Source organism: Triticum aestivum, chromosome 3B (assembly GCF_018294505.1).
Source record: "Triticum aestivum cultivar Chinese Spring chromosome 3B, IWGSC CS RefSeq v2.1, whole genome shotgun sequence".
NCBI classification, from domain to species: Eukaryota; Viridiplantae; Streptophyta; class Magnoliopsida; order Poales; family Poaceae; genus Triticum; species Triticum aestivum.
In genome coordinates this window covers 805735834-805757615 of record NC_057801.1, presented here as the reverse complement: position 1 = coordinate 805757615, position 21782 = coordinate 805735834, and the positions used below count along the sequence as shown (strand labels likewise).

Here is a 21782-nt window from a genome sequence, read left to right as displayed (position 1 = left end):
GGTATGTTACTTGCCCGATATTCGATCATCGGTATCATCATACCTAGTTCAATCTCGTTACCGGCAAGTCTCTTTACTCGTTCCGTAATGCATCATACCGCAACTAACTCATTAGTCACATTGCTTGCAAGGCTTATAGTGATGTGCATTACCGAGAGGGCCCAGAGATACCTCTCCGACAATTGGAGTGACAAATCCTAATCTCGATCTATGCCAACCCAACAAACACCATCAGATACCATGTAGAGCACCTTTATAATCACCCAGTTACGTTGTGACGTTTGGTAGCACACAAAGTGTTCCTCCGGTATTCGGGAGTTGCATAATCTCATAGTCATAGGAACATGTATAAGTCATGAAGAAAGCAATAGCAATATACTAAACGATCAAGTGCTAAGCTAACAGAATGGGTCAAGTCAATCACATCATTCTCTAATGATGTGATCCCGTTAATCAAATGACAACTGATGTCTATGGCTAGGAAACTTAACCATCTTTGATTTAACGAGCTAGTCAAGTAGATGCATACTAGTGACACTCTGTTTGTCTATGTATTCACACATGAATCAAGTTTCTGGTTAATACAATTCTAGCATGAATAATAAACATTTATCTTGATATAAGGGAATATAAATAACAACTTTATTATTGCCTTTAGGGCATATTTCCTTTAGTAACATGCGATAGCTCACCATGTGTGGCGACGAGATCGTCGGTAGCCATCCTCTCTCATTGTCCTTGAACCATTGGCCACCCTCGTGGGTTGAGGTCGCAGTGGATCCCACTGTTGCAGGCTTGTGAGGTGGTAGTGGTGATGTTGTTGGGTTTGTAGCCCTCCCGAACCCCGCTTGTTCGGACAAGGCACGATACGGCAACCACTGCATTGGTTCTCCCAAACCCTAAGTAGTTACCGACAACCGCGACAAAGGAGGAGGGCTCGGTGGGCTTGGCGGGCCGAGGAGGAAGGCGAGGAGGACCGCATGGGAGGTGGTGAAAGGCAAGGAGGACCCAGTGGGGGTGACGAAGGCAAGGTCTGGGAGGATGACATTGGGATTCAGAAAATAGGTGAGTGGCGGTGGAGGAGTAAGTCACACTAGAGTTAGCAGCATGGCACGAGCAATGTAGGGTTTTTGCCCGTGTATGATGTGATGTTTTCTGCTAGTGCAACTTTATTCAGTTGCTACATCTGCCTATGGTGGGCTTATTTAAGCTTGAATTACTATGGAAATGATTGGATAACAATAGGTACAATAGTTAACATATAGAGTATAGTTTGGATTAGTGTAAACCTTAGACACCACTATGAATACATTTTTATTTACAACTGAAATAAAGTGATACTATCTACCATCTGGCTCCTCGGTGATGGTTACATCATTATTACTACATGGGACAAAAAATTCATGTGTCTTAGATACCGTTAGGTTGAAGTATCCTGGATGATTTGGATCTGGAAGAATAACACTCTCGCTGTTTAACATTGCACCGACATCTGACATGGTGGGTCGATCATCTGCACTTTCTTGTACACACGTCAGTGCAATGTTAATGTACCGCCTAGCATCTGATGTACAGATCTCCTTTACAATTGATGCATCTAGAAGCTCAACCCATGTTCCTCCTTCCCATAGTTGCCATGACTACAGAAAGCGAGAAAGTATCTTCATCACATGCATATACATGATACAAGCTATAAGTCCACTGGAAAAATAACATGACCGTGCACACGAGGGTATAGAAAAGACTCACATATCCAATAAGGTTAAGAAAGTCTCCATACTGATAGAAACCAGAATTCCCTTTTCCGCTAAGGATCTCAAGGAGTAACACACCAAAGATGAACACATCTGATTTGATTGAGTAAATGCCTTCAGATGCATACTCCGGAGACATATAACCACTGAAATGAGTTAGAAGCACAAGAAAATATCATATCAAAATATACAATTCGGTTCGTCAACTAATAAAAGGTATTCTAGGCACTACTTATGTTGTAATTAGTAAATAAGAAATATGCTTACTATGTTCCTACTACCCTCTTTGTGCTTCCTTGGATATCATTGGAGCTGAATATTTTTGCTAGGCCAAAATCAGAAAATTTTGGATTCATGTCCTTGTCCAAAAGAATGTTACTGGCCTTAAGGTCTCTGTGTATGATGTGTAACCGAGAGTGCTTGTGGAGATACAGAAGACCTTGGGCTATCCCTTCGATTATCGCACGTCTATTGTTCCAATCAATAAAAGCTGTCCTGTTTCTTTCTGCACATTAGAGAGTGCATTTTATAGAATGTATGGACCACAATACAAAATATGGTTAAAAATACAATGTGCATACCAAATATAAAGAAGTCCAAGCTCTTATTTGGCAAATACTCGTACACCAATAGTTTTTCCTCTCCCTGAATGCAGCATCCCAAGAGCTTGACAAGATTATTGTGCTGTAATTTTGCAATAAGTTCAACTTCATTTTTGAATTCTGTAAAACCCTGTCCTGAATGTGAGGCAAGCCTTTTGACTGCAATTTGCATTCCATCTGGTAATTGGCCCTACAAATATGTATACAAAACAAAATTGGAGGCATCATTTTTTACTGAAATGACAAAACATGGATTACAAGTCATCCATTGGAAAATATGACAAAATAATCAAGTTATCAAGATTTTCTTTATTTGCATTTCCGCAAAGTTCTATGTTTTTTAGCGCACACGCAAGAATGTCTTGATTAATGGCCAGTCAATCTTAGATTTATCTAAGCTAATCTTTATATATTTTTAGAATGAACTCAGGATTGAATCTTTTCAAGACAATGCATTTACCTTGTAGACAGGGCCAAAACCACCTTGTCCAAGTAGATTTTCTTTGGAGAAGTTATGTGTAGCATGTAATATCTCAGAAAAGTCAAAGAGAGTGAACTCTGAACTCTTCTCCTCTAATCTCCAGACCAGTTCATCTTCTTCCAGTCTATTGGTGGCAGCCTGGTCGTTTAAGTTTACCTTTCCTAAATTGAGAGAACATACAAATATACATCATTAATCTCGGACTGAAACTTAACCTGGCTGGCTACATCAATAATTTTCAGTTTTCGGGGAACATTGTTGTGAATGAACCATCATTAGAACAAACCTTGTCTTCGTCTTCTCATCCATACAACAGAACAGATAAAGCATAGAAGTATTGACAGTAGTGAAGCCACCACAGCAATAATCAGCAACACCCTCTTGCGTGAGTTGTGTCCTAAAGAAAAAAAGAGACTAATTCATGTATAGTTCTCATATATAAACAAAAACGGATTCATTTAGTGATAGAAAAATAAATATATCTTTTTACCAAGTGGTAGACAATAATGACAAATCAGCCTGACAAATTAAACATGGATCGGCCATATATTTGACAAAGGAAATTTCACCCATTTTTCAGTGACCTTTGAACCGTTCCGATTCTAACGGTTTACCCCAATGTCAGTGAACCTCCTTTTCTTTTTGATTCACTTAGCTTAGTTTCTAAAAACTTAGTTTTTCTACTTATTTATTTTTATTCATCTGTTCTAAGCTCAGGTCTACTAGTACTTAAGAAGCTACTTATCATAAAGATCTAATAAGAGATTTTTGAAAGTGGAGATTACCATATTGTGCAAAAGTAAATCAGCTGCCATGAAAGAAAATTTAGTATAGATTATACTCCCTCCTTTTCAAAGTACTTGTCACGGTTTTAGTTCAAATTTGAACTAAAACCATGACATATATTTTGAATGGAGAGAGTATATATCAGTACATATAAGTTCTTTTTACTAGCTGCATGCATCTCGACGCAAAGGGAATTCCCTCATTTAAAAAGCTTTTCTCCACAATTTTTCTGAATCAATTAATCAAATAGAAGCCATGTCGCCAGGATGACCTGGACAGGGTGAGAAGTTTGCATACCCTGCTGTTCTTGGACGGTCGCCTGCACCAGCCGGGGAGGCGCCGCAGCTGGTGGATACGACTGGGAATGTGGGTACCTGGTAGGCGGCATGGTGCCGTTGACGGCCGGAATTGCAAGCATGGGGACCCCTTCGTAGAAGTGGTATAGCTCGTACCTCATGCTACACCATGTCCCGAGAATTCGACCACCTTCCGCTCCATCTAGGGACTTGATCGTATGCTTCAAAACAAGCTGTAAACAAGCCGTGCAGTCGTCGGGCGTGAGGTCGGGACGTGGATTTTTAGAGCATATGCATCCAGGCCCTGCTATCCTAGCTCTCCAATATCGCTTTAAGATCCGTGCGGTACAACTAAGTTTCTATACAAAATTTTCTCTTTTTTGCTTCTCCCACATAGAACATATCTTGAAGTTGGAACCTATGCAGGATGGCAAAGCTTTCTAACTAGAATCTAGGATAAATCTTTCAGATTTTTTTGTCCGACGTAAATACTTAAAATATGATTTTTTAATCAAAAAAAACGTATTTTGTATATTTATGTTTGACAAAAAAATCTGTACGATTTATCCTAGATTCTACTCAGAAAGCTTTGTCACGCCGCATAGGTTTGAACTTCTAGATATGTTCTATGTGGGAGAAACAAAAAAGAGAAATGTACTTGCACAGATCTTAAAGCAAAAAATGGATGGCTGGATAGAGAGGGCCTGGGTGCATATGCTCTAAAATATATTTTCGCGTGAGGTCGGGCGTGCACTGCATGAGGCAGTACACCGTGGGGATGAGGTTGATGCCTAAGCGCGAGGTGGTGAACCTCCTCGAGCTGTTTGCAGCCGCTTGGGCCGTGCTGTTGAGACGCATCAACAGCAGGTGCTTGGCGGAGTCGCCGCCTGTGGTGAAGTTGAGGTTGTTCCGGAGGGTGATCCAGCTCATCTGATCTTGGGTGCTGTTGGCAACAAGAAAATTATGGTTGGAGAACCTGAGCATGGAGGCATCATAGTACAAGGTGGCGTCCTTATTGTATGGGCAGATCTGCTGGGCATCAGGGAAGGCGGCAGCCACGCAGGTCTCGCAGTCGGAGGCATCGGTGGTGTCCCCGCGGCAAAGCGCGAGGGCGTAGACGATGTCCGGATCATGGCCAGCCGTGGCGGTGGCGAAGAGTGTGGTGTTGGACACGGCCTTGTTGGGAAGGGTGGAGGAGAGGAGCAGGAGGTTGGCTTGGTAGGTGTTGTTTGATGTGTAGTTGCCGCTGCTGCCGCCGCAGACTTGCCATTCGGCACCAACAAAAGGAAGGAGAAGAAGGAGGAGGACGATAGCCATGTCCATCGACTAGCTAAGCTTATACCGGGCAGTGGCAAAAGATCGTTGATGGTTTTCTATTTATGACGATGCGAAATACTAATGCAACACCGATCAAGTTGCTCCTATGTCAGCATCACATTCATGGTGATGTATTGGGACGGGACGTACTGACCTACGTTTGAGTGGGGTGAGCATGATTCTTGCAAAGACCCAAGACCCAAGACCGAACCCAAAAGACCGAACCTAACCGAAAGCTGCCCATCTTCTACCCTCTCGTCGACTTTGGTCTTGGTCTTGCTGTCGCCGTCGTGGGTTCACCGTCTTCTATTCATCTTCATACGTAGCCAGCCGAGTCGGAGTCGCCGGGTCGTGGACGTGATGGGTGATCACGATAACACCAACGCCCGTTTGGGAGCCTGCATTAGTCTCAGCCAGAACCGGGCAGAATGTTTTTAGCTTGTTTGGTTGCCTGGGTCGCATCAAAAAGTTGCCCACATGAAACTTAAAAGGGGGGCGTTGGTTCCCTGCTTTGCCTCACATCAATCGTGCAAAATTTAAGTTGTTTGGTACCCTGCATGGGCTCTTCAACCAGCTGGCCCGTGAATGCAAAAAGGGGCCTCTCAGCCAGGCCGAGGGAAATGCAGGAATCAAGCGTATCAGCACGCGTGCAAGCTTGTTCGTTTGCTGCTTTTTTCATCCCTTTTGTCTTCACCGCATCAATCAAGCACCGCAGCCAGGGCATCTCCTCCTCGTAACCTGTCGCCGCCGTCCTCAAGCAAGCAACAACGTTGCCGCCGCCTCCCTGGACCAAAGGTCGCCGCAAGGCTCCTTTCCATAGCCTGTCCCCGTAGCCCTCGACCAAGGATGGTCACCACATTCATCAAATGCCACTACCACCGTCCTCGCCAAGCGTCGTCGCCTCCCTCGACCAAGCATCTCCGCCGTCCCCAGATCCCTGGTCAAGTGTCGCCGCCGTCCTTGTCAAGCGCTGCCAGATCCCTCATCAAGCGCCGCCACCGTCCCCGGATCCCTTGTGAAGCGCCACCGCTATCCTAGGCAAAGTGCCGCTGCCGTCCCTGGATCTCGTCGCCCTGCGCTGCCGTGTGATCCCTATTCCTCACTGATTTTAGCCACATTCATCACCTCGTATAGGTATATCACATACAAGTTCACCAAACACCCATCCCGACTCGTCCTTGCATCATCTCGACCAGTCCACACTCACCCAAGATCCTCCATGCAATGCAGCCCAAAGCAACCCAGGGAACCAACCCAAAGAGTCTCTAGGCTTCCATCTAGGAGATTGGCTGGCTCGGCCATTTTTCTAGAGCCAGGCCTGAGCGCTGCAACACGAGGCACGTGGGCATGGGTGGTTGCAGGCATCGATGCGACCTCGAGGCATCGCGTTGTTTCCCAAAGCCGCGACATAAATTATCCCCACCTCTCTCTCTCTCTCTCGTCTTCCCCACTCACACCGGTGGCAGCGAGCACCGGGGCGAGTGACTGCAAGGCGATCCTAGGCGGCCGCGAGCACTGGATTGACAAGCGCATCGGCAATAGCAGTAAGCCCTTACCCTGTCTCTCGATTTACTGCTTCCGAGTCGCGGTAGATTTGATTTTAGGACATGATGGGAGCGTTAGGGAGGGGATTGAACACATCGGGGGGTGGGTGAGGATTGGTTTGGGGGAAACACGGCCGATGAACCCTAGAATCCATCGGTGCACCGATAGACCGATGGATTGTAGGGTCAATGCGAAGGCAGTATGAGTCATGGAAATGATGATAAGGATGACTACATTGGAAATGAGGGAGATGATAAAAATGGCTAGCGTGATCTCTATGGTGATGAGCCATATGATAACTATGGCCATGGGCGGTATGGTAACTATGGTGATGATGGTGATGATTAGCTATAAAAGTTTAATGATCTTTAAGTCATGCCAAAATGAAATTATGCTTATGGAAAAAATTATCTTGGTGGAATATTTATCTTATGCAAAATGTGATATATCTCAGTTACTATTTTGTTCTGCATTCGACACTTGGTAATTAGTGTTGCAATTTGGATGCAACTCAATACTTTCAGGATACGCTATTATAATGTATGTTCTTTGGTATGGGCTTGTGTATGAGATGTATTTGAAATGCCAATAGTTTGAAATATTGCTACCGTGTGCAACACCCCTTGGAGAAAGCGACATATGAGGGGGCCTATGATGGAATAAACATCTTGGGTATATAATTTTCCAACGGGGATGTTGGTGAATTTATAAATTGACGATGTTCACTCACCTCTCAACTAAATGGATCCCTGATGGGTTGTATACACTTTCGGCCATCTAAATAGCCGATGGTTTAGTCCTCCCCATGATTATAGCTATGTCCGAAACGGTCAAACATACCATTGACTATTATAAAATCCGCCAGGAAGCAATAACCCTCGGAAAACACTCACCAGAGGAGGAACCTTCAACTATAATGTCACTGGGCTATTGTGAGCCTGCTGGTGGCAACAATAAGCCCCATGGCTCACTGTCGAATTACTACCACAGGGAAAGATATTATCTGACTATACCGTCGGCTATTAGAGTAATGGCCGGCAAAGCATAGCCGGTAGGAGATTACAGGTGGTGCACCGTCAGTTACAGTGGTAGTTGATGGTGAATACAAGTATCTGGCAATGATTTCACCATCGAAAATAAGGGGATTTCTAGTAGTGTACATTTTTTAGGGGTGCTTCTTTACTTACTTGTTCAAAACAGAAGTAAGTAATGCATACAAAATAAAATAGAAGAAGAAATCTAAGAAAATACAAGAAGAAAGCGAAGGAAAGCAAAGAGAATAGAAAAAGAAATCAAAGCAAAGAAACAGAAATAGAAAAAGAAAGCAACACAAAGAAAAGAAAAGAAATAAAGAAAATACATAGAAGAAAGAAAGAAAAATAGGCAACGTGAGAAAGAAAAAGAAAAACACATTTGCCTAGTGTTGGATGTCGGACACTTGATGAAGGGTCCACTGTCGGTCCGTCGTCCACAAAACCGTCGGTGGCACGACGTTGCCGAGTGTTTTTTCCATGACACTCAGCAAAGGTTTTGCTTCGCAGAGTTTTGTTATTTTGCTGAGTATTTTTCCCATTACAGTTGGCAAAGGGTTTACTTTGTTGAGTTTTGTTCTTTTGCTGAGTGTTTTTTATATGACACTCGTCAAAGGACCTTTTGCCGAGTACCCGACAAATTACACCTGCCAAAAGGCCGAACATTCAGCAAAGATAATTTTTCCAGTAGTGAACAAAGAATTGAGACTGCAGTGTCCTAGTATGCTGGACAGGGAGGCTAACAACATGTGCTCCTTTTTATCTTTGCCATCTGAGCTCAATAGTTTTCGTAAACGGCAAAACTTTGAATAACATGTACGAGTTTATTTTCACCTAGCTTGTTTTTACGTCACTGTTTTGCTCACATATGTCACTGTTTTGTTTACATATGTTGATGCAAATATATACAAGTAAACTTGACTGTATGCAGCGACCACTACCTCACATTTAATATTATATTATTATTGTAAAAATATTTTTTTTTAAATAGTTTTTAAAAAATTCAACTCAAAATTTAGTCTGGCCAAAATCATTCAAGTTATTTAAAATTCAATGAATTTTCTCTTGAATTTTTCAAATTCAGGAAGTTTCATAAACAATTTTGGCTACATAATTAGAGGCTCATCAACTTCCGGGTATTTCGCAAAATTGGCTTGGAAAAAAGAGTTGTCAGTGAAATGCGCACACATGCAGCGAATTGGGCTGGCCTATTTTTTTTAAAAAAAAGCTTTGTCATTCCGGTTTTAAAAAACTTCTAGAAAGTTGAAGTCGATATTTATCAGTTTTAGAAATCTTCTAGAAGGTTTCAAGAAAAAGTTTTTTCTTTTTGTCTGGATTTTTAATTTTATTTTCTATTTCTGCTCCTTTTTTTTCTTCTTTAGGTTTTTTCCATTTGCTTAAAGTCATAATTTACAAAAATGTTCAAATCTTAAAATTTCTACATAATTTCAAATATTGTTCCCTTTACTCAAAAATTGTTCAGAAATTTAAATTTGTTGCATTTTTTTAAAGAACGTTCAGAAATTCGGAAATTATTCAACTATTTTTTATAGAAGTGTTGAAATCTTCAAATTTTGTTTATATATCCAAATGTTATTTGAAAACTTTCAAAAAAAGTTTGGAATTTCAGGAAACTTTCATGGTTACATTTTTTTGATATGTTCACAAATTTCCAAAATATGTTTGAAATTCCAAATGTTGTTTGTGTTTTCCAAACATTGTTGAACTTCAGATTTGTTTCAAATCCCGCCTTGCAGTAAGTTCATTAATGGTTGCATGCTTGTGTTAGGGATTTTTTTGAGGAAGTATGCTTCTATTCAACTCATAAAGTAATACAAAGTTCTTGATCCATACAAGCACACCCTAACACACGCACAAATAACTAAAATAACAAAGAGCAACGTAAAACAAACAGTAAAACATGAAGATCTCCGGAGCTCTATGTCATAATCCCTAACCCTTGCTAGAAGACTCCTGCAACACAAGCATCTGCAACTAGATCTAAGTAGGTCATCATCTTCAACCACGGTATAATCGGCATCATGTTGCTCCCCTTTTTCTTCGCTTTCGCGCCGAAAAGACAAGGACACACATATGCATCCAACACACTTGCACTAGCCTTCGCCATCTGTGGCTTCGAGTACCGATGTATCTGCCCCTTCCAGATGAAAGAGAACTAGGATCCGGTTCCGACGCCGCGGTCGGGCCAACTACCCGGGAAAAGCAGGATATTCCTCTAGCGGCAGCATAAAGGAGGAAGAAACGCATCATGAAATCATACCGACACCGAGGAAGGAGAATCTCTATCTCCACACAACCACCACCCATCTGAGGAACGACCTGACCAGTGTCGGTCGACCTCCATACACCATAGCCCGCGATCTCGATGAGATTCGGGGATCCCCCACCCCGCTGGCTCCTAGACGAAGGCAAGAGCCCCGCCTGACCGTGAACGAAACCCGAGGAAACTTATTCAGACGCAACGCTGCCGCGATGGCCTGATCCGAGGTTCCCTCTCCCTCCAGCCATTGGAGCGGCCGGCAGAGGGAGAGGGAACTAGCAGTCTGAGCCGGTCACCCATCCTCTCACTACTCCAGCCTGAGCATGCTTAACTTTCGAGTTCTATTCTCCCTAGTTTCCAAGTCTGCAGTTGTTCTTTACCTGACAATAGTAAGCTGTCAATCCTATTAACCATCAGCAGTTTAGCTTGAGCATGAAGTCACACGTTTCACCGTTTGAGTTTGAAACTATTATTCTAAATAATAATAATAATTTAGTAACACTAATACTTCTTGAATAAGTAGTTTGACTATAGTTTGACCACAGTTTGACCAGATTTGACAATAGTTTGACCACAGTTTGACCAAAATTCAAAAAAACTAAAATAATTATTTAGTAACACTAATATTTCTTGAATAAATAGTTTGGCCATAGTTTGACTAGATTTAACAAAAATTCAAAAAAACTGAAATTTGAGCATATATTTTTTTCCTTTCAAAATTTGAGGATTCTAAAAATTTGCAAATAGGCCTACGTGGCAGAGTTTGAAAATTGCCCTTTAGTCCCGGTTTGTGTCTCCAACCGGGACTAAAGGTTAGACCCCATTGACCCCTTTAGTCCCGGTTTGTGTCACAAACCGTAAACTGGGACTAAAGGGGCTCGTGGGGCCCCGGCCTGCCGCCAGCCTACCATCATCCCTTTAGTCCCGGTTTGTGATACAAACCGGGACTATAGGTCAGAAATGAGCGGCACTAATGCATAGCCATTCGAACCGGCACTAATGGTCACATTAGTGCCGGTTCATTTACAAACTAGGACTAAAGGGTTGAACATTAGGCCCTTTTTCTACCAGTGGATGTTGACCAAGCTTTGACATTTTAACCATCCAAGCCAGCGGTTCACTTCGCTTTGTCGAGCAGCCCTAATACGAATATTAACTTGTACGAAAAAAGTTTAGATAAATATTTAGGGAGCGCAGGTCATGTTTAGAAAAGAATAGAGATAAACAGAAATAAAACTCCCCTCCCCACACTACTAGGGAAAACTTATACACAAAACTTTAGCAGTAGTGCTTGTTAAAAAAACTCGCTACTGCTAGACAGCAGTAGCACATGCAAAATAAGCGCGCTGCAGATACATGTATAGCAGTAGTGCTACTCGTTGCAAAAGCGCTACTACTAAAATTCCAACCACTAAGCCGATAGGCTACACATAGTAGTAGCGATCTTTCAAGAACCTCGCTACCGCTAAGATTGTTATAGCAGCGCGTTTAGATGTAAGGCGCTACTGCTAACGAAAATAAAATAAAATGAAAAAAAATAGAAAAGTAAATGAAAATGAAAGAAATAGAAAAAGGAAAAAGGAAAAAAATAAAATGTAAAGAAAAATAAACGGAAAAGGAAAAAAAAGGTCGAAGGCATAGCAGTAGCGCGTTTGCTAAAACGTGCTATAGCTAACTTAGCTATAGCGCGTTTTGACTAACGCGCTACCGTTATGTTTCACTTAACCAGCGGTTTCCCTACCCCCGGACACCACTTCTCCGCCGTCTCCCCAATTCGCCGTTGCCCCACTTCGCCGTCGTCTCCTGCCGGCGTTGATGCCCGCAACCTCACCGTCTCCCCCCGAGGCCACGCTCATCCTCACCGTCGCCGCCCGAGGCCGCCCAGCCTCACCGTCGCCGCCTCTCGAGCCGCCTTCGACCTCCCCGTCGCCGCCCTCGACCTCACCGCCGCCGCCCGAGCCCGCCCAGGACCGCCACTGCCTGAGCCCGAGCCCGCCCTCCCCGCCCCTGCCTCCGTCGCCGAGCACCTCTCGCCCACAGTCTCTCCCCTCTCTGTAAGCCCCCACCCCTCCTCTCTCTCTGCATTTTAATTAGTAGATGTTATAGCAAAAATTAGTTAGGGCAAAAAGATGTTAAGTAGTAGATGTTAGAGCAAAAATTAGTTTAGAGCAAAAAATTAGTTTAGAACAAAAAATTTAGTTTTGAGCAAAAGATGTTAAGTAGTAGATGTTAAGAGCAAAAATTAGTTTAGAGCGAAAAATTTGGTTTACAAAAAAAGTTAGTTAGGGCAGTAGGGTTTAATTAGGGTTTTTGTTTTCTTAGATTTTTTAAAGAAAAAAATGAAGAAAATATTGTAGCAGTGCTGCTAGTAGTATATAGTGATACTAGTAGATGTTAATTAGGTTAGGGAAGTAGTGGTACTAGTAGATGTTAATTAGATGCTTTTTAGTTAGGGCAGTAGGGTTTTGCTAGATTAATTAGGTTAGAAGTGCTGCTAGTAGTTGTGGTACAGTAGGTTGATTAGGTGAAGTTAAATGAATAACCTAAATGAATGAAATTAGTAGTTATCTATTTTTTTTCTATCATCATTATAGAGCACTAAAGTAAACTGAATTTTGTTCTATTAGTAGTTAAATGAATTTTCTTCTACACTTAGTTTTTGAATTAGCTTGTGAAATTTGGACATGTGGTTGCTCGTGTATATTTGGACATGTGTTGGGGTGTCGAAGATGGATATTTGAACACTGTTTCCAGGGAATGAAGCCGAGTGGCATATGTTTTGCCAGAATATTGATTCATTTCTGTTCCGGCAAATTTCAGGTTCTCGATTTGTCCACTTTTTAGCAAAAGTCATGCCGAAATTTTCCACGAATTTTGGCATGACTTATGCTACAAACTAGGACATATCAAGTGCCCGGGATTTGCCGCACTAGGAAGGAGTCAATGTTCCTGCAAAGCATAGGCCTTTTTTATGTCATTAATCATTTTATTAGGTCTAGAATTAATTGACTAGATTTAATCGTAAGAAGACAAGGGACAGCAGGCCCGCCTTCAGCCATAAGACCGACTTCTGCTGCATCCAGCAACCGAGTGATTCTCTTAATGATGGATTCTATGTCCTACACCACATGCTGGAGTACAGACAGGATCATCAGAATCATCGCATGTCACCTAGATCCGGTGATGCCCATATTCTGCAATGGGCAAAGGACTTAGGAGATATCGAGGATCATCGACTTCGAGCTGAGTTCTATCACATCCAATGCGAACTTTCCCAAATCATCATGAAGAAAAGGTCATCAAAAAACAGGGATGTTCTACGAAGAAGGACAAATGTCGCAGGATGACGTCCGTACACGCGTAGCCTCTCAGCGTCTCGAGCTGCAGCCTTTCACTAAGCTCGGGGACTATCTTCCTGACATGGATGGATGGCACAACATGTAGTGATTGTCGATATATGATAATGTGACTGTTTAGTCCATACTTTCTGTATGACAAAACTTTGAGTTATGCACGACGAAACTTTATTTGTGATGTAATTAAACCGTCCTCCTCGACTAGTGAAGATCACTCTAGTTAGGGCATTTTGGGTACGATAAACTTTGTTATTTATGCTTATGATATGTTGCTTCTATTTTTGCCAAGTCTGTCTCTTTCTGTTGCTCAACTATATATATTGCATATCAACGACTCATGTGATGATGCAGGTGCATAGATCATCAATGGCGAAGAAGTGCTACGCTAGGAGTATACAACGAGTGGCCGGAGTGTCAGGCCCAGGTGTACCGGTTTCCGGTTTCCGAGCGACAGCTAGTAGTTGGTTTAGGTTCACGCTAATGCGAGAGAGGGATACGAACTCATGTACTGCATAGTTCCGCTCTCACTCATAATGATAGCTCTTCTCGCGTATATCATTGTTTAGATGGATGACGATGTAGTTGCAAGTAATCAAGACTTGTATCGCTATTTTTGAGATGATGACGAGAGACCACTTTGTGTTGGATGATGATTATGGTGATGACATGATTTGATGAGACTATTTGTATGTATATGCTATGATTATATTTGTATGTGTATGATATGCTAAAGATTATTGTATAAAGCCTATTCAAATATGATATTAGGAGCAGCGCTCTGCACTAAAACCTCGCTACTGCTAGCCATGTATAGCAGTATCGTAGGATGACAGACGCTACTGCTATACGTTAGCTGTAGCGCCTTATCAGTAGCGCGTCATCCTGAGCTACTGATAGGCAAAATACCCACGCTATTGCTAGGGTTTTCCATAGTAGTGGCACCAGCCTCCTATTGCTACGCAAGCACAAACCTAAGCACCGCCACCGCCTAGGTTTATATCTGTGTTGCCAATGCTGAAGCTGCTGCTCCGCCGGCCCCGGCGGTCTCCGCCTCTCCCTGTGGTATTCACAGTTCAAACCGCTGTTTGGTCCCCTCTTAGTTCAAATTTCCTTACTCTGCGGCTGTTCCTGGTGCATACGGTGGATGCTTGCTAGTACATACTACTTGGTGTAGATTCTGGTACTAATTGGACCGACTATTGGAAGTTATTGAACTTGATGGCTAACCATTTTGAAGAGCCGGTTGATCTATATGATTTTCTAGACATACGAACCGTTGGGAATTTCAAGTCCCATCCATGCTAATCATAGTAGTACATGTTAGTCTGTTCACAGCAAGCTGCGGATGCTGTCCAGGCTTTTTTTTCTTTTCTCCTGTAACGAACACAGGCAGGTGCTGAGATAAGGCTGAGTTATATTAAGATTGGTACCTACTAGGTAGCAGAATTGAGCAGTAAGTTTGTTTCAAAATCTGGGCATAATCCGTGCGGAATATCAGTGTACTCCTAAAATAATAGTTGTAGCTCTTGTTTTTATGTTTCCATTGACGCTGGTTTCGCTCAAATCTGATTATTAGTTTAGGAGTTAAACCCAAAACGTTGCTACTGTTCAGTAATAGCGAGGCTGCCAGAAATCTGTTTATATATGTGCAACCAAGTTAGTGCCAGTTTTGGTCCTTGTCACCTTAACTAAACTTGTAAAGAATTCACTGTAAGTCGGTGGAGATGTTTCACGGTACATCATACTCCTCCTAGGACCCAGTAGTATTAAATAATCTCAGCCGTTGAATTAGATGGGTAATTTTGTCAATTTTTGATTGGTAGTTTATATAACCCCTTGCCGCCGCGGTCATCAATGCCATCCGTCTATACGGCAGTCTGCCATGTACTCCTTGTGTGTTCGCTCATCCGGCCACGATCTTGCGGTGTTGCAACCGTTGTTCTTCCATCCTGTGTTCTAGCGAGATTCGATTGTATTGTATGCATGTGTTGCTTCTGTGCAGCCCCCGACTTGTGTACGTATACCATTCATGATCACCGGGATCTGTTTGCTGCTAGTAATATCGTACTATTGCATCTGGACATGATCGATCTAAACAGGGAGGCGTACGTGGTGTCTTCCTCGGCAAAAGGCACCGACCGGCAACGATCGATTGACGCCTGCATCTCTGCTGGAAAGTAATCGATGAATCGGGCCTCCACCAACAGTCCCAGAATGGATGGGCTGCATCATGAAGACAACATATGCTTTTGATTTTGCCTCATTGCCTGTATAGTTTTAGTATTTGTTTTGTTTGGCTTTCGATTTTACCCTTTTGATAGAAAATACTACTGGTATTGTTCAGTAGTATTGATGGATCTAGCCCATTGAGTGGCCAAGAATGGACGGCTCGTAGTAATTAGATGTACTGTAAAAGATCTCCGGAACAATGAGTGACACAGCAACTCAGTCGAAGTATCAGCTAAACTGAGAACTAGGTATTTAGGCATTTCTTGGGGGAAATATCCGGGTACTAATGAAGTAGAGTTGTAATCAGTGTGGATTAGTTCCTAAGTGTAGTTTTACTCCACAATTTTGGAAAGTGCCGGTTCCAAGGTGCAACTCGGTTCTCGTTCAGGTTAAGGCAAGTGCATCACGACCTTGTTCAATGGTACGTCATTGTTGGATTTATTTGGTGTTATTCGATCCTTGTGTTCTGATTGCTGTTCGGTTTCTGGTATTTTTTTTGTACTCTCGTGTGTTTTGAGTTTTCTAAACTTATACTTCCATTATTTCATCCTAGAGTTTTCAGTTGTGCGTGTGTCAACTTTTCCGTTAACGCCAATCGTTAAAAGTCCGCTCTGTCATTCAGTGTTCAGTTCAGACATTGGCTGACTTTTCCGGTAACTCGTGTTGTGGAATGTCCGCTATGTCATAAAACATTCAGTTCAGACATTTGTTGATATATCCGGCAACCACCGTGAAAGTCCGCTATGTCGTTCAATGTTATTATGGATGTTCATTATGCTTGTGCTTGTAAATGCTGGTGTTGATCCAATACTGGGTTATTTCATGATTATGTTTGTGTTCATATATTATTATAGATGTTTTACAGTTATGTGAAAATTACAGTTGTGCCACTTCTTGGGAGATACTTGATTACTTTGATTCCATTGCATAGCAAGTTGGATATTTTATTTATATCATGCATTGATATCCTGTTGTTCGTTGAATGTGTTTGTTCACTAGTTCCATTGAAAGGGCATAGATACAGGGGTAGTGCTACATGTTCGTTCTCTCTTCCTAAATTCAAATATGTCTTGTAGACAAGAGTTTATTTCGGTGACATTGTACAAATTTCACTAGTGATAGTGTTCAAGTTTTCCAGTAGAGCTTTGTTGTATGATGAGATCTTTTATTTCACCAGCAAATTGATTTCCAAACTGTTGATTTATAGGTAGTTAAACGTTCTAAAGCAAATAGTTATAATAATTCTATGCTTCAAGGCTATAACAACGTAGTTACGTTTGTACTCCCTCCGTTTCCAAATTACTCGTCGTGGTTTTAGTTCCAAATTACACGACGAGTAATTTGGAACGGATGGAGTATTAGCCTAGATTTGTCTACAATTGCTGAAAGGTCCAAAATATTAATAATTTAATCAGAAGATAACTTTGTTGCTAATACCTTTCAATATAGCTTATCCTGTAATGCCCGAGCAAAAAGACTATCTTCGAACTACAAAACGTCTATTCAAATATTCATATAGAGCGTAAAATCCGGGTTGATATTTATAGTGTTTAGTGACACTCTTCTATTTATAACTGCAGGTCTTGGAATAAACATCAAATATCACCTAATTACATAATTACATCAATTATATATTTTTAAGGGGCATAATGTAAGAGTTGAAAGAGATTAGTTAATTGCTTAGTGCTAACCGCATAAGCATTAGTCTTGATCACGGCCGGTTGGTCTTGGCCGAGCCGTCCGCGGGAGCTGGCAACAAACAAACAGTTGCACGACACGTATGGGTCGTGTGGCCGTTCAGTCAATGCGTACATGTAGTTAACTGGTTAGTGGCTGGAGTTAAGTCTCTAGGGCCGGGTATGTGCCCGTGAAAGAAATCGATGTTCGTGCGTCGTGGCGTTCATGTGCCGGGAAAACAGTGTGTTTCTTCTTCCACCTTCATATATGCGAGTGAGAGAGAGAGGGTCCGGAGTTATCCCAACAAACCGCTCATAGTTGGCTGGAAAATTGATAAGTTTAGGATCGTGGGGTTGCCGCGCCTGCATTGCACCTAATTTAATCGCAATTTGAGCGAGAAATTGCAGGAAGGCAGCATGGCAGCCCTAATCGCCTATTCGTTTTTAGGGAAGCGCTAATCGGCTAATCAATCACACATCAATGACAGGAGTTCAGGCCACGGGAGTTCAGGCCAGGACTAATAGCAAATGAGGGCAACGAATGGCTTTAGTATGGGCCTTCCTTGTTTGCAAGGTTTTACGTATGGTGGTGGTTTACCATTTACCATCACCGCGGAGGAGGCAGATGGCAAATGGTTGATCACTTTGCTTCCGTCGTTAACGAAAGAGCTAGCAATTAACAAGTTCAAGGTTCACACTAATCCACACCCAACTATTCTCGTTAACTACTGTATCCAGCTTTCTCCAAACATTTCTACATAATAATTCAAAGCATGAATAAACCTAGCTAGCACAGAGGAACACCGGCGGTCCATTCAGCACGCCTTCCAGTAGAGGACCTTTGCATGACCTCTTCTTTCTTGCCCATCCTCTGCAAGACCTTGGCAAGCTCGACGTCCCTCTCGGAGTCGAAGTACAAAAAGTCCGTGTTTAGTATGCCTTCTGTGTCATCTAGTCCGCCATGAGTAATGTCGCGTGAGAAATAGTCGATGGAGTCATCCGGATAGGCGAGCTTACGTGCGGACTCCTGGCCGTAGTAGCAACGACCTGTTGGGAGAGCCAAATTTGCACCAAATGAACACACATTTATTTTGAGAAGTTTGCACTCCTTAAATACTTGAGAACTCAACATATTAAGGTTGAAAAGCCTACTTATTTCATACTTACCCATGGTATACGGTTGGGGCAGAGGGCAGCATACGGAAGGCTTTGACTGATCTTGATATGCCCACCAAAACTCGGCAAAGAAAAGTGTGTTCTTGGATGTCGATTTGGTAGCTGCCATGAAATTGACGTGGTAGCATTGATCCTGGTGACCGGTTAATGTTACGGCTACACCGCATATAAAATCCAAATCATATTTTGTTTCTGAAGGATGGCGACGCGCGTATTCCAGCAGTAGCTGTTCAATCCTACCGCGAATGAAGCTCTGCTGGTGAGCATAGGCCTCCCTCTTTCTTGTGAGAATGCTCACCGCCATCCGACAGAGTTTGGGAGCCGGCAGTGTCACCGCCTTCCGGGTTTCCTCTCTGAGGATGTTGTATATCTCGGTCAAAGACTCATAAGAAAGCGCGGTGTTGTTGGCAGTGGCACTAATCATCAAGGACCGTATCTGGTCTAGCTTCGTCGGCGCCAATGATGAAAGAAATGTTGCCCAAGCGGACGCTTGCGGGTGACGAGCAGCAGCGGCGGCGCTGGCAAAAGGGTTGGGAGAGTTCCGGTGTAGATATGGCTGTAACATGGTGGCCAAGTCGCACTTCCTGTAGCAGAGGTACTTCAAGATCTCGTGCAACGGCAGATGCTTGCCGGAGTTGGCGTGCAGGAGAGCTACGAGGCCGTGCAGGGAGCTAGTGACCACCCTGAGCATGGTGAGGGTGTCAAGGATGTCGTGCGCCTGCGTCCCACGATCAGCCACGGGGAGCGGGAAGTTGGCGTCATACCAGACGGTACTGAGGATGATGTTGGAGACAGGGTCCATTGGGCCGTAGCAGTGGCCGGCTAGGAGGATGCCGCGTACATGGTGGCGCGCGGCGTAGCTTGGCAGCATGGCGAGCGCCTTGAGGTAGAATCCATGGATGGTGCCCAGGAGGGACATCTCCAGAGACCGTACGTACGGGCATTGTCGGGCCTCGTCCATGTCGAGAGACCCCACGTATGCGCAAGGGGAGTCGTGCGGCTCCGCCGTCGTGTCTGTCGCCGACGGTGCTGCGGTGGAGTAAGAGATTAGCGTGGACTGCGTGTCTTGAGGACGCCGTAGAGATGCGATGTGGTCGCCGGCTCGCTGGACAATGGTGGTGTACGCGATCCGGCCATCTCCAAGGTAGATGCAGCTCGTAGTGCCTTCTTCAAGCGGCGGCGGTGACTGCAATGTAGCCATGGCGGATATGTCGTCTTGGTGGCGCAGCACGTGGAGGATGTTCTTTACGTCTTGGACAGCCAGCCTATTCCGACCGCCATCGTGTCGTAGGATGGGGGCAAGTATCTCGAGCTTCTGCGGTGGAAGCCACGCCGTAGCGAGCGACACGAGGCTGTCCGGCGAAGGGTGTTGCATGTGCATAGCAGCGAGCCTGAGAGACTGCCGCGTCCTGCTGGAGCGAGGGTCCGGCGGTGCAGGACGGGCGTCGTAGAGCTCGTGCTCGACGAGCAGAACCGCCATGGCGATGTCGGCACGCGCCCAGATGAGGTACCGCCGGGCTTGCTCCTCGCTGAGCAGCCCGAAGTAGGCCCGCATGAACTCGAGGAGGCACCCGCTGGACCTGCACGCGACGCCGTGCCATGCATCCCTGCTCGAGTTTCGGCGGCGCGACGGCATCCTGAGTCCTGGAGCGGACGGCGCCGGGCTAGGGTTTGCGTCAAACTCGAATCCGTGTGGGAGGAGGGAGATTGTGTTGAGGACGATGTTGGTAACGGGATCGAGGAGGCCGAGGCAGAAGCCGCCGCGGTGGGCGAGCTGGGCCAGGTCGAGACCGTCCGGCATGTCCTCGACGGGCAGCCGCCGGAACGCCTCCTCGTAGTGGCCGACGAGGATGACGCGGAGGGCCTCGAGCGCGGCGGGCGAGACGGGGTCGTCGGCGAGGCCATGGTCCGTGAAGCAGGCGATGGTGCCCCTCGTGGGGTCGTACTCGTCGGGCGGCGGCGGCGGCATACGCATCGGATGGACCATGTATGGATGATCTGGTGGGTTCGCTGGAGTCTTGCAGGTGACGCACGATGGGTTCGTTCCGCTCGATTCTCTCGATCGCAGGTTTTGTATAGGGTAGGCTCGTTTGTTTCCTTTTCTAAGCGAAACGGGCCGGGCGTGTTGGGTTTGAGCCCATCTCATGCCAAAAATATATATGGACGCCACAAACACATGTATTTTCCTATTTGATCTCGAACGCAACCGAATCTGATTATCTGTCGTACCGGCCCGAGTCCAGACCGACAGAAGTCATCCACAGGTCTAAACATTTTTCGGTGTAAGAAAGCGGAAGGGCCCAAGGCTGCAACGTGAGAGCAGACCGGATTCCCCTGCATCTGCATCCATGGCGAAGCGACGGCGTGCCGAGGATGTCGACCGGCTGAGCGACCTGCCGGACTACCATGTTTGTCGATGGACGGCCACATCTGAATCTGCACCACCACGATACTGGCGTTGCATGTGAGCAACCGTCTGGCAGCCTACATCACAATGCGTACACGCATGGCGCATGGCTTATACGCCCTCCGTGACCGGCGACGAGCATAGCCACGTGAGGTGACCGTTCGCCGTGTGGGCACACTTGGCTTTGACCAGTATGCACTGAGTTTTTAGTACGTCACGGATTTTTTGGGCCGTGTCAACGCTTTGTCATGCGCCCCGTCATCGACACATGGCTTACAGAGTCATATAAACCCAGAGGCCGATATAAAACTCTTGGCGGCAAAATGTGTTTTTTCTGTAGTGAACTGTGGGGAGCGAAACCCGGTACACACTATTGAAGACCACGAGATATGGGCGTCGGCGTTATCTTGATCAGCCATCACGTCCACGACCAGGTGACTGTGCGTCCGCTGGCTACGTACGAAGATGAATAAAAAATGTGACCCCACGACGGCCACAACAAGGCCAAGACGGCGACGTAACCAAAGTCGCCGACAGGGTAGAAGATGGGCAGCTTTCGGTAAGGTTCGGTCTTTTGGGTTCGGTCTTGTGGCTTTGCAAGAATCATGCTCGGTCAAACAACAAATCTTGATAACAAAATACATATATACGTCCCAGCAGAGCATCACCATGATTTTTTTTTTGATAAAAAGATGTTTCTTCCCCTATTTTATTTTTCCAAGAGTATGTCAATGACGTATCTTAATTTTATAGAAGAGAGCACAGGTCAATATAGAAGAAGCCTATTGATGAAAACGCTCTAAAACTCTAAAGATTAACCTATGCCTACACTCTCACAAAACGCT

At 44.5% G+C, this 21782-nt stretch overlaps 2 protein-coding genes across 3 annotated transcripts; both read right to left on the bottom strand.

Moving 5' to 3' along the window:
* Positions 1-1340: 1340 nt before the first annotated feature.
* LOC123066738 (cysteine-rich receptor-like protein kinase 10) lies at positions 1341-5236 on the bottom strand. Of its 2 annotated transcripts, none has more exons than XM_044489772.1 (8): positions 4653-5236; positions 3921-4177; positions 3124-3234; positions 2817-2998; positions 2336-2546; positions 2022-2259; positions 1750-1900; positions 1341-1640 (listed from the first exon to the last, which is right to left on the bottom strand). In XM_044489772.1, the coding sequence occupies exons 1-8, from the start codon at positions 5234-5236 to the stop codon at positions 1341-1343; spliced, it is 2034 nt and encodes a 677-aa protein (XP_044345707.1). The 2 variants fall into 2 exon arrangements, with proteins under 2 accessions (XP_044345707.1, XP_044345706.1); XM_044489771.1 differs by having other exon boundaries at positions 3921-4192; positions 4668-5236.
* A 12818-nt stretch (positions 5237-18054) lies between these two features.
* On the bottom strand, positions 18055-20631 carry LOC123066735 (uncharacterized). The gene is made up of 2 exons (XM_044489770.1): positions 18522-20631; positions 18055-18401 (listed from the first exon to the last, which is right to left on the bottom strand). The coding sequence occupies exons 1-2, from the start codon at positions 20515-20517 to the stop codon at positions 18142-18144; spliced, it is 2256 nt and encodes a 751-aa protein (XP_044345705.1). The 5' UTR covers positions 20518-20631; the 3' UTR covers positions 18055-18141.
* Positions 20632-21782: the final 1151 nt, after the last annotated feature.